General features: G+C 43.4%; 1 protein-coding gene across 5 annotated transcripts in view; it reads right to left on the bottom strand.

The window, feature by feature from the left end:
* Window positions 1-16,513, bottom strand: part of LOC309622816 (uncharacterized protein) — a 99,170-nt gene extending 82,657 nt beyond the window's left edge. For all 5 annotated transcript variants that reach the window (XM_082379029.1, XM_082379028.1, XM_082379030.1 and 2 more), the window contains exons 1-2: window positions 16,389-16,513; window positions 7,407-7,517 (exon numbers count right to left, since the gene is read on the bottom strand). In XM_082379029.1, coding sequence (XP_082235155.1) covers window positions 7,407-7,517; window positions 16,389-16,502 — 225 coding nt within the window. In that variant the 5' untranslated portion in view covers window positions 16,503-16,513. The remainder of the gene's footprint in view (window positions 1-7,406; window positions 7,518-16,388) is intronic.
* Between the last annotated feature and the right edge of the window lie 573 nt (window positions 16,514-17,086).

Genomic DNA, 17,086 nt, shown 5'->3' with positions numbered 1-17,086 from the left:
CGTCATCACATTCATCCTCAGAGTATCCTTTGAGGTAGGTACTATTTTCATTCCCATTTTCAGGAAACTGTGGAGGAACAGGAAAGTTACGGGACATGCCCACAGTCACACAGTTAGTAAAGGTGGATCTGGCTCTCAGGACCATGTCTATTTTTCTAAGCTTTGCACCACTGTGACATACAGTTACTTTATAAAGATCAAGGACAGTTGTAAAAATGTTTGAAAGCAAAAAAAAAAAAAGGGGGGGTGGCTTCAAAATACAAATATAAATCACAACCCCCTGGACATCACTTAAGGTATAATCCTAACCCCCTGAAGCACATTCTGTGGAACCTGTCCACAGAATCAGAGACCTCCAAAATGGGAAAGACCCTCAATTAGCCATTTTTTTTCTCCCTCCTTCGCTTTGAGCAAGAATGTCATGACTAGCCAAATTCTACAGGTGAGACCAGAAAGGTCAAGCGAGGGTGACCAACTTAGGCCCTCAGCTGGCAGGTTAGGAGGGAGACAGAACCAGGATTTGTGGCTCCTAGAAGAGGGGACAGTGATGATAAAAGGCCCATTTTTTGTCAAGGTGGAGCCCCTCCAACCAGAATTTAAACATTTTAACATAATATTCAAGTACACCTTTTCTAACCTTAAAAACAAATTTTATTTCACTACAAAGCTGGTCAATATTGAGTTCTGAATGTAGTTGTCCTCTCTCTCCTGGCAAAGCTCTGTATCAGATAGGGCTCACAATTGCAAACAACAGAACAAATGGTGGTTAATACTGCCAGAAGAGGGTCTGTCTATACAGAAGGATACTGAGATGTGCAGGATCTGGGAGACCTGCAGATTTAGAGTCCAACCAGCCAGGAACAATGCCTCAACCACACCTTAGAGCTGGGCCAAGAACAAAATCCTACCTTCCTACAGTGCCCTGCAAGGCCAGCCCCTCCTCCCACTCTTCTCCTGGCTCCCTGGTGCACCTGCCTCCTTCCTGCCCTGCCAGCAATCCCAACTCAGGGCTATGGACATGGTGTTCCCTCTTCCTGGAACACAGACAGTCACATTGCTTGCTCCCTGGCTTCACCCAGATTTCTGCTCAAAGACCCCCTCCTTAGAGAAGTCTTCCTGGACTAGCCTGTCACTTTAACCCCTTTCCCTGCTTGACTCTTACTCATAGCACCTACTGCTCCCAGATACTCTATAAAGTATTGCCTGTCTCCTGGATCAGACTGCAAACTCCATGAGGGCAGGCTGTTTTGTTTGCTGCTCTAAGCCCACAGGCTGATAACTTTTAGGTGCTTAACTATTTGCTGAATACTTTATAAAGGAATAAACAAAGGAATGAATGGAAAACTTCAATACAAACCAAGTCCTCACATTCTCCTGCCCGAGCTGGAGGATTAGGGTAGCAGCAAGAGTCAACTTGTGTTGTGGCTGCAGCTGTGCTGTCACCCTGCCCGGACCTCGATCTGCCCTGCAGCTCCCACTTTGGAGGGAAGACATGCCTGAGGACCTGTAGCTCCAAAACTCCCCTGGCAATCTCTGCAGCTCTCGGAACTTGTCCAGACTGTTGCTGTGCAGACCATGAAGGCCTGGCTGGGTTCCTGTCCCTGCTTTCCCAGGGCCTCAGATAGGCTGGGAAGTGACTTACCCAAAGTCCCCTTTCTCCCCTAGATGGGATCAGCCCAGGGAGTGGCACTAACAAAAAAATGCAGTCATGTATAGATTCAGAGGGTCACATGAGGTCAGAGTTGGGGGAAGCCTTGGTGATCCGGAGACCAGCCTGTGTTCTGCAGATAACGCAGGCCAGTGCAGGGGCAGGCGTGTGTGTGGACTCTGGGGTCTGGCAGATCCAACCTCCACCAGCCATGTGATTTTGGAGAATCTTTTGAAAAGACAGTATTTGAAAAACACTGCTTTCCTCAGGTGTAAAATGGAAATAAATGTCCCTACATTATACAGTAAGCTTGTCCTCCTGTTCAAAAGTCTTTCCTTCCTATTCTTTATGATATTTAAAGTGAAACTCCTTGGCTTGACAGTCAAATCCCACCACCACCAAAATCCAGTCAACCCAGTGTACTGGGTATGGTCCCTCCGCTCCCTGTGAAACTCCTGCTCTCACATCTGTGTACCTGTAGCCTTCTTCTTCTTCTCTCCTACCTGAGCCTACCAAAGCCCAGGGGCAAGCTTCACGAAGTCTCCCCTGACATGGGCTTTTCTGGGCACTCACTGGTGTAAGTATTGCATGTTAACAGATAGGAATAAAGTTTTGACTCTCCAACCAGAATGTGGGATCCTTGAGGGCACAAGGATCAAGAGATCCTTGATGGTCTCTTCTCTTATGATGTCCCCCCCAACCAGGCATTAAATAATACATAAAAATTCCTGCTGACTGACTCACCTGAAGTTAGAATTCAGTTAAAATGCTCCCAAATGCGACCTCTATTACCCAACGGAAGGAAAATAAAGATATAAAAATAAATTGGAGACAAATTCAAATCATTCCTATTTCTGCATACTTGGTGTGGAAAAAAAAACCCACCTCTACCTCCAGCCCAGACTTGACAAGTAAAGGAACTCCCTGAAAACAATGCATAGAATAAATCACAAGTACTAGTCTCACTTAAAGACTTCAGGAAGGAAAACACAGTTAAACTGAAAACTGTTAACTGGTGTTTAAAAAAAAAAACACAACAAACAGCCAGGAAATGTTTTTAGGACCATGTCTCTCAGAGTCCCTTAGGGGCTGATTCACCCTTCAACATATTCTTCTCAACACCTGCTTTTACTAAAAACCAACAGCCCAACACCAGAGCTTTGTGAGTCAGAAGCAGAGTGAAAGTGGACACAGAAGCACTCAGCTATGAAGAACATCACCCAGATAACAAGCAATAGCCACACTAAGTATGACTGCCCAGTGCCCTGTGGCCATGAGCGTAGGCCCTGGCGAAGCTGAACCAACATCACCCCAGACTCTCCTCCTGCCTTGTTCCTCTCTCTGATCCATGCCTTCACTTCTCCCACCCACTTGCTAAATACATCTGGAAAAAGGTACTTGCACAACCCTCCACTCAAACTAATTCTACATTATTTCAAGTGAGACCTAAGGACCAATACATATTTCTTTCTTGTGTTTTTTTAAGCAAGAATATTAAAAGACAGAGCTTAGAAAACTCAAGTGATAATGGAGAAGAATTAGATCTACTACCTTTTGATTTTAGCCTCATATTAGATAGATAATCTTTTTGAATGCAGTTCTACATCTACACATAGAAACTGTCCCTTTAAATGTCAAACATCAACTTAGTTCTCTTCCTTTCTCAGATTTTTAAAAACAGGACTTGGTCACTACAGCTTACAGAGTCATAAAACACAGTCCACACAAAACCTGTACACAAAAATGCTCATTGCAGCATTTTTCATAATAGCCAAAACATGGAAATAACCCAAACGTCCATCAAATGATGAATGAATAAACAAAATGTGGTATCCTCATATAATGGAATATTATTTGGCAAAGAATAGGAATGGAGTACTGACACATGCTACAACATGGATGTACCTTGAAAACATCATGCCAAGTGCAAGAAGCTAGACACAAAATACCACATATTGTATGGTTCTATTTATATGATCCAGGATAGTCAAATCTATAGGGACACAAAGTAGATTAGTGGTTGCCAGGGGCTGGGGAAATGGGGAGATTGGGGAGGTGATAATTTAGGGGCACAGTTTCTTTTTGGGGTAATGAAAATGTTCTAAATTGACTTTGGTGATGAATGCACAATTCTGTGAACATCCTAAAAACCACTGAATTGTACATTTTAAATGGAATTGCATGGTATGAGAAATATATCTCAATAAAGCTGTTTTAAAAAAAAGAGGACATGACCTAAATATAAGACATGACACCATAAAACTCCTAGAAGAGAACACAGGCAAAAGATTCTCTGACATAGATCGTACTGATGTTTCCGTAGGTCTCCCAAGGCAATAGAAATAAAAGCAAAAATAAACAAATGGGACCTAATCAAACATAAGCTTTTGCACAGCAAGGAAACCATAAGCAAAACAAAAAGATGGCCTATGGACTGGGAGAAAATATTTGCAAATGATGCAACCAACAAGAGCTTAATTTCCAAAATATATAAACAGCTCATACAACTCAATAACAGAGAAAAATTAACAACACAACTGAAAAATGGGCAGAAGACCTAAATAGATATTTCTCCAAAGAAGACATACATATGACCAATAGGCACATGAAAAGATGCTCATCATCACTAATTATTAGAGAAATGTAAATCAAAACTACCATGAGGTACCACCTCACACTGGTCAGAATGGCCATCATTAAAAAGTCTACAAATAACAAATGCTGAAGGTGGGGGTGTAGAAAAGGGAACCCTCCTACACTGTTGGTGGGAATGTAAATTGGTGCAGCCACTATGGAAAACAGTATGGAGACTCCTCAGAAAACTAAAATAGAGTTGCCATATTATCCAGCAATCCCATTCCGGGGCATATATCCAGACAAAACTATAATTAGAAAAATATATGCACCCTTATATTCATAGCAGCACTATTCACAATAGTCAAGACATGGAAGCAACCTAAATGTCCGTCAACAGATGAATGGATAAAGAACATGTAGTATGTATATACAATGGAGTATTACTCAGCCATAAAGAATAAAATAATGCCATTTGCAACAACATGGATGGACCTAGAGATTATCATACTAAGAGAAGTAAGTCAGAAGGAGAAAGACAAATACTATATGATATCACCTACATGTGGAATCTAAAATACGACACAGGGCTTCCCTGGTGGCGCAGTGGTTAGGAATCCACCTGCCAATGCAGGGGACATGGGTTCAAGCCCTAGTCCAGGAAGATCCCACATGCCGTGGAGCAACTAAGCCCGTGTGCCACAACTACTGAGCCTGCATTCTAGAACCCGTGAGCCACAACCACCGAGCCCGCGTGCCACAACTACTGAAGCCCGCACGCCTAGAGCCCGTGCTCCGCAACAAGAGAAGCTACCGTAATGAGAAACCCATGCACCGCAATGAAGAGTAGCCCCGCTGGCCACAACTAGAGAAAACCCGCACGCAGCAACGAAGACCTAACGCAGCCAAAAATAAATAAATAAATAAATTTATAAAAAAATAAAATAAAATAAACCTTATTAAAAGAAATAAAATAAAATACGACACAAATGAACGTATCTACGAAACAGAAACAGACTCACAGTCATAGAAAACAGATTTGTGGTTGCCAAGGTGGAGGGGGGATGGGAGAGGGAACGACTGGGAGTTTGGGATTAGCAGATGCAAACTATTATATATAGAGTGTACTAACAACAAGGTCCTACTGTATAGCACAGGGAACTATATTCAATATCCTGTGATAAACCATAATGGAAAAGAATATGAAAAAGAAAATATATATGTGTAACTGAATACATTGCTGTACTTTGCTGTATAGCAGAAATTAACACAACATTTTAAACCAACTATACTTCAATAAAATTTTTTAAAAAGGAGGACACGGAAAAAATACCCCACAATCTCAAGTTAGTGACTGTTGTTTGTGAGAGTGACTATTGTATAAGTCTATCAGTTTGAAACATCCAGAGTTAATGTGTCCTTGAGGCTATTTGTCCTGAGTGGCCTGAGAATAAGTGCCCCAAAGCAGTGCTCAGAAAGGTCCCACAGAACAAAGGACAGCTTTTCTTTCACTGACCACAGTTTTAACTGTAATATTTTAAAACATTCAGATATCAGCAGGTACTTATGAGTGACCTGGTTTATAAAATAGTTGATTTTGACAATTTAGACTTGGGTTGCATCAGTTACTAGAACTAGGCTGAGACAGAGTTATGCTCAGGGAGTTTAGGGTTTGTCAGTGTCTTCATCCTCAAACAAGTCACCGAACATCCTGGGTACAGAGGAAGAATTTTCAAATTTTTGAAATCAAACTTTTCCAATTTATGGAGGTTACAGGTTCTTCAAATGAACAATTAAACTACCTTGCATCAATTGGTACACATAATGATGCACATAAGGCAAACAGTAATAAAGGCAAATTTTACCAGTGTGTGCCAACAATTCAGGTTAAATAAAATAAGAAAGAAAAATAATATTGTGTAAAATCAGGATAGTAAATTTAGAGATGGGGGTTGTTTGGGAATTATAATGTGGTTTCCCATTAATTTCACTTTGTTCCTTTTTCAGTCTACAAGAACAAATATAATTCATCTTCTACCCATAGGTGGTCAGCCTAATTTTCTGATAAGAGGCAAGAGCTACAGAGACCTTGGGCTGCCCCTCTGGCTTGCTACATTTTAGCTCTGTAAGTAATCTAATCTCTGAGTTTTGGTTTCCATATTTGTAACAGAAGAATTATATCACCTATTTGACCAAGTTTTTGTGGAGATTGAATAAGATGTAAACTGTGGAGCATGGTGCCTAATGCACAGAGGCTTGTGGCAAAGCTGGCATAGGCTGGGTGAAGGTGGGGATCATCAAGTTCCTCGCAAAGAAAGACTTGCGACACTGAGGGAAGATGTCAGAGAAACTTTGTCAGGCAGGGCCCTAAAGGGTTGCAGGTAAGGGAAGGACACCACCAAACCTAGAAGATGCTGATAATCAAGGAAGGCTTTTGCTAGACCCCTCATTAGAATGCCAAGAAGTGGTGTAGTTGCCCTTAGCATTAAGGACAGAAAGTACCCTTATTCCCAAATATAAAACTTAGAATTAGTGTCTGTTGAGGGTAAAGCTAACAAATAGGATTGAAACAGAATATAAACAATCTCCACTCAAATTGCTCAGATTACAACACTAATGGGGAGTCTTAGGATCGATAAACTAGAGCTGTGAAATTACCAGCTGTGGGATGAGAGGGAAGATCAGATGCAGAAGCCCTCCAAGGGGGCTGCAAAGTCAGGGCAAGCAGACAGAAACCCTGGGCCCTGCTGGGCCAGGGATGGCTCTCCAGCAGTACACGAACAGTCCACCCTATGAGCAACTGGAAGAAGGCCAACAAAGTCCACACAAATAACACCTCATATTTCTGGCTTACCACACACTTGTTGAATTAAAGGGACTGTCTGGGTGGGTACCACCTCCTAGGATGACAAAAGGGGACAGGCCCAAGGAGCAGAAGGGAAGGGACACCACACTCACACTGCAGAGGATGGCCCCCTTGCCCTGCATCCCCTCTGCAACATTCTAGTAATACTTCTGGTTTCACTGCTATTGTTTTTTTGTTTTTATAAACAAACTGTGAAAATCAACAAACTACCTCAACATCAAACATGTGTGATTTGCACCAATTCCTACACACGCACACACAAAAACCAAATAATGTAGAACAAATAAGAGAAAAACTCTGGTCAACCTCTAAGCTCACCCATGGCTGGTGGCTGGCATTCTTGTCCTCAGGAGGAGGGAGTCCATTTTCTTGTTTCTCGGCGGCCTCACGACTGCCTGCAGTGCAGGGAAGTCCAGGGCCTGCTGCCATCTGCAGGCAAAACAGAAAAAACACAAGTTATGGCTCAAATCACCCACCTGAAGCCCCCAACCTAGGCCTGTCCCCAGGCAGCTGGAAGACCTGGGTCCTGTCCGGGTGTAAGAAACAGGAGAACTCACTCAGTTCTGTGTTTGGGACCCCTCCCCCCCACAGAGTTGTAACAGACATAGTAGAAGTTCTAAATGATCAAGGGCTCAAGTATTTCTTTTATTTTTTTTTAAATAAATTTATTTATTTATTTATTTTTGGCTGCATTGGGTCTCTGTTGCTGCACGCTGGCTTTCTCTAGTTGCGGTAAGCGGGGGCTACTCTTCGTTGCGGTGCACGGGCTTCTCATTATGGCGCCTTCTCTTGCTGCAGAGCACGGGCTCTACAGTGCAGGGTCAGTGGTTGCGGCACACGGGCTTAGTTGCTCTGTAGCATGTGGGATCTTCCCAGACCAGGGCTCGAACCCGTGTCCCCTGCATTGGCAGGCGGATTCTCAACCACTGCGCCACCAGGGAAGTCCTCAAGTATTTCTTAACAACAGCAGCATACCCTTACACGTGTGCCAGACATTGCTCTGAATGACTTACATTTATTAACTCATTTAATCCTCATAGAAATAGGTGAGGGACTTCCCTGGTGGCGCAGTGGATAAGACTCCTCGCTCCCAGAGCAGGGGGCCCGGGTTCGATCCCTGGTCAGGGAACTAGATCCCATATGCATGCCACAACTAAGAGTTCACATGCCACAAATAAGGAGTTGGTGAGCCACAACTAAGGAGCCCTGGAGCCACAACTAAGGACCCAGCAAGCTGCAACTAAGGAGCTCACCTGCCTCAACTAAAACCCAGTGCAACCATAAATAAATAAATATTTTTTAAAAAATAGGTGAATGTTTTAGGAGGTCTCTGCCAATTTGCCTGATTATTGAGTTAGGCTGAATAATTAAAATGAAAACCTTCATAAAACCTGATTTCAAAGAAGGGTCAAATATGAGAACTCTGTGAGAGATTCTGAGCATCCTCCAGATCAGTCATTCTCTGAATATTTATCAAGTGCCTGTTGTGCACCAGACACTGCTCTAGAACCTGGGAATAGCGGCATGGACACAAAAGACAAAGTCCCTGCTCTCACAGAGCTTCCATTCTGGTGGAGGGGGGCCACAACAGAAGAGGTGATAAATGTTGTACAGAAGCAAAAGCAGGGTAAAGGGGCTAGAGAGTGATGACAATGCTGCTAATATTCATTCATTTATTCATTCGTTTCCAAGTGCTTATTAACCATCTACCACAAGTAGGCACTATGCTGGGATGCAATGATGGGCCAAAAATAGACATGGCCCCTGCCTGTAAGGGCTACTTACTCACACATATGATCACCTAAATAAATGCGAAGATGTTAACTCATGGTAGGTGTGATAGCAGAATGGCACAGGTCCCAAAGAGAGCATCCTAGGGAGCTCAGAAGCCTGGGATGGAGTGGGAGGAGGACAAGCATCCTTGGTAAAAAGCAGACCATGTGCAAAGGCTGGATCACAGGCAACAAACCAGAGGCAGAGTGGGGAGAGAGGAGGCAGATGGAGGTGGAGAAGGGATGTGGGCTCTTGCACAGCACTCCCAGCCACAAGATGTCCTTATCCTCTAAGAACTGGAGCACCAAACAAGGGCCTTAGGCAGAGGAGTAAGATGGTTGGATGCGTGTGTTTTTAAAAGATTACACTATGTGGTAGGCTGAATAATGGGCCCGCCAAAGATGATGATGTCTGAATCCCCGGAAGCTATGAATATATCTCCTTACATGACAAAAAGGACATTGCAGATGTGATTAGGTTAAGGATCTCGAAATGGGGAGATTATCCAGGTGGGCCCAATGTAATCACAAGTGTCCTTATAAGAGGGACACAAAGAGAGATTCAACTACAGATGAGTGTCAGAGTGATGCAGTGTGAGAAAGACTTGTTAGTTTTAAAGGTGGAGGAAGGGTCCATGAGCCAAGGAATGCAGGAAGCCTCCAGAAGCTGGAAAAGTCAACAAAATGATTCTCCTCCAGTCTTCAGAAGGAAAAGAGCCCTTCTGAAACCTTCAGAACTGTAAAATAATAAATTTGGATTGTTTCAAGCTACTAATTTTGTGTTCGTTTGTTACAGCAAAAACAGGAGACTAATACACGCTGGTTTTTGTAAAACAAAGGCTAGAGGTTATGGGAAGGGGAGGCAGGGACCAGCTGGAGGTCACTGTGTCATCCAGACAAGAGATGTGAGAGCTTGAACCACAGCGGTGGCAGTGAGGTGGAGAGGAGCTGAAGGACCCCAGGAGGGGAGGAGTCTGCCAGTCAAGTTCCATACATTATTGGAATGCAGCAGCAGGCCTTCTTTAGGCTCAGGACCTGCCTGGCTCACCCTGGGCAGCGCCTACCACCCTTTGTAGAAGGAGGAAGCTTGCACTAGGGCTGTAAGACCACCTCCAAATAGAGACACCATTTGCTCACTTAACAGGGACCTGCCAACCCCTTTCCCACAAAGGAGTCCAGGGATTTCCAGGAACACGCTCTAAGAACTAACACTCTCGGAATTTCTACTAGGAAAAAAGTAGCAATTGTTTCTGCCAAGCGTTAGGCCTTGCAGTGAACTTTTTTTTCTTCCTAAGGGAGATTTTGTAATCCTGGAAAGGAGGCGTCTAAATTTAAATATACCTATCTTCAACCCAGGTGAAACAGAACCATGACTATATGTAACATGTAGAAATTTCATGGTCAGTAGCATAATGCAGAAGTTAAAGAAAGATAATAAAGGAGAAACTAGGAGAACCTCTCTCAGCGTTTCCTCCATTGCTATTTAATGATTCAGACCTGCTGAAAAAGTGGGATCCTAATTTGGTCCAGCCTAAAAGGGCTATTGAGAAGAAGAGGGAATAAAAATTATTTCAAAGAAGTTTAGATATATTCTATTTTACTCCAAAAGTATAAATATATACCCACCAAGACAAGTACCTTGGAGGATACTGAAGGGTGACAAGAAAGTCTTGTCATCCTCCCATGGCTTTGCAGGAGGCCACAGGGACCTAACTGGATTCTAGGAGCATATAAGGACCCAGGAATGCCTGCAGATGGCAAAATACCAGGCAGTTCTGTTAAGGTTAGGACATGTTAATTTAAAAATAGTTATATGTTTAAATTGTTTTTCTGTTGACAAAAGTGACATATGTTTATTAGTGGAAAACACAAAAATTTCCTGTACTCCCAACAGTCCAGAGATAACTTATCTGTAAATACTTCTTCCAATTTTTCACACACAAACACACACACAGGCATACACATATACACACTTTCTTTTTAACAACATTAGGATACTGTGTATATTTTTCTTTTGCAACCAGCTTTGTTTTATCTAACAGTATATAATTTTTCCATGTCATTAGATATACTTTAATAGTTGGCACTATTCTATCACTATTTCCCATGGTATCAAAATCACTTAACTAATCCCTTATTGGTAGACAACGGAGTGGTTTCTAACTTTATGATAACGGAAGTCACACTGGGAGGAACAGCCCCATATATAAGAACACCTCCCCATTTAAAATCTGTGTCTGAAGCTCAGATTATTTCTTAGGGTTGTGTTTCACACCTTTCAGTCATCCATACATCAACATTATGATTTTGCCATAATTAAATGTCATCTGTACTGTACTTAACATTTCTCTTTAAATCAACTCATTTTTGCCCTTAAATAAAGGTGTTTTAAAAGCAAACCTTATTTACTGTTGTAAATGGAAAACCAGCATCAAATGTCATAAATGAAGGCAGTCACAATAAATAAATACAATGGAAAACACAACAGTGTCATGAAAATACAGTTGATATTGCTATCCCTTTGCTCATCCTTTTATATCAAGTGGGAGATTAGGAAGGCTTAACAAGGTGTTAAAGACATACTAGCACCAAGCTGAGATTTTTCTCCTTCCCTTGATCAGAAGATTGGAAAGGAATTGACCAGAGGAATAACTTTCTTACCATGGGAGTCAGTGTTAGATGCTGCTGCAAATGTATCCCACCTAGAATTACCCTGCACCACCTGAAATAAGCCCAAAGGCAAACATGTTTTAGGATACATGCTGAAAGTAGAATTACTGGGATAAAATGTATGGACACTTTAAAAAGGTTTTGATAAACTCCATCCAAGTTAGTTTTACCATAGTTTTACTATGAGAGTGCCCACTTTACTTCATCCTCAGATACTGTTATAAACAAAAATGTTAAAATGTTAAGCTTTTTAGGGTAAGATATTAAGCAGCTCAATTTTCAAAGCTATTTTCATACTCCTCCAGCCAGTTTCTGACCCTGGGGAGGGCAATTATATGAACCTTCAGCTAGTGGTAAATTTACACAAACTGATATTGCACTTGGTTTAACCAAGCTAAAGTAAACTCAGTAAAACATGAGGAAGTGACTTTAGCATTTGCAAATATTTTAGAATGCTTTTGTGCTGGCAAAGGTCAAATGAGGATCAGAATAGCATGGATTCCAAAGAATACTTTTGAGAAATAAGAGACCCAGAGAGGCATTACTCCTGAGACACAAATCACTAAAAATTTTCAGTAAGTCAATGAAAACTCTAAAATAAACATGTGTTTAAGCCTTCCTATCTTGGTGCAATGAGCAACTGCACAAATAGGTTACAGATTAATGCAATTGTTAAGACTTCTAAAATAGAAAAATAAAAGTGTATTTTGAAGCATGAAGAGTTAATAACAATAGGAAGCTTCCAGATTATTTCAATAATTCTTAGGCAGACATGTGTGTATGTGCCTGTGGGAGAGGAGAATTAAAAACATGCTAAAAAGTTCCTTATGTTTGAAATGAAGTTGGACATTCTGATTAATTTTTAGCATTTATAGGAAAATATGTTTACCTATGCTTAGAACTTAATGAGGGCTCCTAATAGGATACAGAATTCCAAGTCACTAAATGAAATGAAGGAAGGAAGGAATGGGGACAAAGACACCTTGATGATTCCGGAAGATGTCATAAGAAAAAGAAAAGAATATATAAATAACACAACTCAATAACAAAAGACAATCAAATTTTCCAAATAGATCTGAATAGACATTATTCCAAAGAAGATATACAAATGGCTAATAAGCATATTAGATACACAAATGGCTAATAAGCATAAAAGATGCTCAATATCATTAACCATCTGGAAAGTGCAAATTAAAACCACAGTGAGCTAGAAATTTACACCTGCTAGGATGGCTGTAATCAAAATATAGACAAGTGTTGGTGAGGATGTAGACAAATTGAAACACTCATGCACTGCTAGTAGGACTGTAAAATGTTGCAGCTACTTTGGAAGTTTAAACATAGGCACACCATATGATCCAGCAATTCCACTTCTATGTATATACCTAAGAGACGTGAAAATATATGTTTACACAAAAATTTGTACATGAATGTTCATAGAAGCATTATTAGTAATAGCCAAAAAGCAGAAACAATCTAAAGTGTCCCTCAACTGATGAATGGATAAACAAAATGCAGTATATCCACATGATGGAATATACTGGGCAATAAAAAGGAACAAACTGGGGCTTCCCTGGTGGTACAGTGGTTAAGAATCCACCTGCCAATGCAGGGGACATGGGTTCGAGCCTTGGCCCAGGAAGATGCCACATGCCATGGAGCAACTAAGCCCGTGCACCACAACTACTAAGCCTATGCTCTAGAGCCCAGGAGCCATAACTACTGAGCCTGCATGCTACAACTACTGAAGCCCGTGTGCCTAGAGCCTGTGCTCTGCAACGAGAAGCCACCACAATGAGAAGCCTGCACACCGCAACGAAGAGTAGGCCCCACTCGCCACAACTAGAGAAAGCCCGCGTGCAGCAACGAAGACCCAATGCAGGCAAAAATTAAAAAAAAAAAAAAAAAAGGAACAAACTACTGATACATGCTGTAGTGTGGCTAAACCTCCAAAACACTATGCTAAGTGTATGAAGCCAGTCACAACAAACCACATGCTGTTACAATCCCATTTATATGAAATGTCCAGAAATAGGCAAGTATATAGAGACAGAAAGTAGATTAGTGCTTGCCTAGGGCTGGGGAGGGGAATATTAAGGGATACTGGAGAATGACTGCTAATGGAGTAATAAAAATGTTCTAAAATTAGATTATGGTGATGGTTACACCCTCTAAATATATCACAAACCACTGAATTGTATCCTTTTAATGGGTGAATTTTATGGTATGTAAATTATATCTTAATAAAGTTGTTAATAATAATAACAAGGAGACCATAAATGAAGCTAACAGATAGGAGACCAGACTAGGGGAAGATTTACAACATTGACATTTCACGAAGGATTAACATTTTAGTGAGCATACCAATATTTAAGGATCAAAATGAAAACCAGATAGAAAATATCAGAAACCTAGAAGAAGAGTAATGAGACAAATAGGCAATTCACAAATGGCAAAACAACACGATGAGATGCTCAATTAAAACAGAAATGGAGTACTGCTTTAACCTACTAGTTTGACAAAAAATTAGTAAATTAGATAATAATAAGTGCTGGCAGATGTTGGAAAAGGGACTCTTCATGGACTCCTGGTAGGAGGAAACTGATGAAGCCATTCTGCAGCACAAAGTAGCAGTTTTTAGTAAAAGACATCATACAAGTATCCCAGAATTAGCAATCTCATACCTATCTATGGATCTATCTAAGAGAAATTCTTGCCGGAGAACACACGGAGACACTGGAAAGGATATCTGGGGCAGCACTGTTTGTGGAAGCAAGGAGTTGGAGTCCACTTAATGTCTATTTTCAGGGAACTAGTTAAGTACTTGTGGTGTACACTCTTGATAGAAAATTATGCAACAGCCAAGATTAATGAATCAGACTTACATATATCAATATGGTTCGACTTAAAAACATAATGCTGAGGGAAACAAAGAAACAGTATGAGATTTATAGCACAGCAGTATTTATTTAGATAAGTACAACAAAAGCAAAACATGACATACATTTCAAAGATACACATTTTCTGAGAAGATATTAGGAAAGGTAGTTTGTAAGAACAAACAAATATGCCACCATGGCCGCCTAAGTGTGCGTGCATGGGAAGGAGCATATTGAGAAATGGAGGATAAAAGGAGGAAATAACGAAATAAAACAAAATGACAGACTCTAAATGGACCAAGGGTTATAGTATGCCATGACTGAAGAGTATGAGTAATTCAATTCTGAAGGCCTGAGATACTAAGGAAAATAAAATCCCATGCATTATTTTCTTGTGAAAAATGTAATAAAGTACATCACATGCTGGTGGCTAAACCAATGAATAATAAAGCCACGAGAAAAGAAGGTAGTAGGGAAGGCTTGCTCGGTCTTTAGTGGATTCATTTGGTTTTCAGGAACATGGAAGCAAGAAGCTGGGGTGGTGAAAATGCTGTGGATGGTGTCTACTACAACCCTCTCCCTCTCCGCCCGCAGACAGAAGAGAGGAAAGAGAGAGAACCATACATTACAGCTTAAATTTAATTAACAGAAGAGAGAAGAGACATTAACGAATTCCAAAGAAAAGGAATAGCTCGTTGAAAGTACATCACAAAATCAAAGAATCTGATTTTCTGGCTCATGATAAAGGTGGTATTTTCTAAAAGCAATAAATACTCACCACCACCCTGAAGAGGTTACAGAGGGGGAACTCCTGTTTTAAAAATTAGGACCTTAATCTTTTGTCAAGGCTGTTTTCAAAGTTAAGGTTGTTCAAGTGTTCTTTCAGTAATGGGCCTTATGATCAGATCCATGTGATTAGGCTGAGACAAAAGTTGAGTAAAAGGGGGGTGTTCTTGGTATTGCCTACAAAACCCGTCATCACTCAAATGTAAGTCAAGTGCCTGCAGATTTAGTCACTTTACTCCTAACACTTAGGGTCTTCTCCCATCTACACAACTGGTCTTGTGGTCACCCTGCATATATATTTTCTCTTGCCAGGGAATGGGCGACAAGCGAGGGCAGGGGCTGTCTCCATAGCCTTGAGGTGGAGCCCAATTTTGAGCTGGCATGACCAAGGGCAAAGACCTGGGCATTCATCTTTCACCCTTCTGCTGGTGGACAGAGTGGACAGAAAGTGTGCTGTCTGGGATGGACTGAGTCCCCGAGTGCATCCACCCCTGACCATTTCTGCCAGCCCTGAGGTTGGGGCCCTGCAGAGTCAGCCCGTCTTCAACTGGGCAGAGCCTTGGGGAGGGAGCGGCATCCTGGCCTAGGTACTCTCCATGCCTACGACCAAGAGAGATGAGCTGCAAGCTTGCCAGCTCAGGGAACACCTGAAAGGCACCCCAGGTGCGCCCAAGTACACCAGATCTGAAAAACGTAGCCAAACAAGCCAGGTATGGGGCTGCGTGCCCAAGCAGAGGAGTTTGATATAGGTAAGAAGGCGTAAATTATGAATTCCTCCCTGCTGGGCTCAGGTGAGACACTCTGCTCAGCATTTTACATACATCCTCCCACTTTGATTTTTACAGAAACTCGGTGGAGGCGGGGGGGGGGGGGGGAGGGGATTTGGGGGGCCTTCTACAAAAAGAAAACGTGTGCTGGGAGCGGTGGCCTGGCGAGCCCCCGCCCCACCTCGACCCCAGGCAGCCAGATCTTTGGCGCGTTTGTCCGAGCCCCCCGCCACCCCGCCCTGGGCTTCCAGCCCTGCCTGGAGAATCAGAGCCACAAGAGCCCATTGGTACCGCATCTCAGGCCCTCCCAGACCCACCGCAGGAACCCCCGGCCACGCCGGCCCTCGCCCAACGTCCGCCTGGCGTCCCGCCCGCGCGGTCCGCAAGGAGGAGCCCGCGAGGCGACCAGGAAAGGGGTGCGCTTACCTCGCCGGGCGCGGGCTGCGGCCCCAGCTCGCCAGCCCCAGGCCCACCGCCCCGCACCCTGCGCCCCTCGCCCCGACGGCTGATACGCCGGCTGTTGGACACCGCCACTTTCATTTTCCTCAACACTCTCGGCAGGAAAGCGAAAGCGAAAGTGAAAGCGGCCGAGAGGCGGGCTTGAGCCCGAGCGCGCGGTGAACGCGGAGTGCGGGCCGGCAGCCAGAGGCAGGGGCCCGGGCCTCGGGTCTGCACGCGGCCGTCCGGGCGGCGTTCGCCTGGAGCCGCGTCCACCCGAGACGCCGCTAACCAGCCCGTTGCGCACGTTGCGGCCGCGCATTGCGCCCTCGCCCGGCTACGCGGCCTACGGCGCCTCGATCCCCCCGGGCTGCTTTCTCATCTGCCCTTCATTTAGCGCCCGCCGGGCCCTCGCAGCTGGAGGCGGGCCCGGGACCTGACTGCCGGCGGTGCTTCGTGGGTTTCTGGCCTGAGCAGCGGGTGCTGACTTGGGCGTTTGGGGGCAAGCCTCTGAGGGGTCCCGGTGCGAGGTGCTGAGGGAATTGCTGCAGGTTTCGCTCGCAGACCCCAGGGGTTCGGCGCTCCCCAGCCCAGGCATGCGCACTGGTCCCTCTGCCCAGCTGGGGGCACAGGCACCGCTGACAGCGCGTTCCTGACCACGAGGTACCAGGCTCTTCATCCTGGGT

Source organism: Balaenoptera borealis, assembly GCF_965194805.1.
Source record: "Balaenoptera borealis genome assembly, chromosome: 2".
NCBI lineage: Eukaryota > Metazoa > Chordata > Mammalia > Artiodactyla > Balaenopteridae > Balaenoptera > Balaenoptera borealis.
This window is presented reverse-complemented; position numbering and strand designations above follow the sequence as displayed.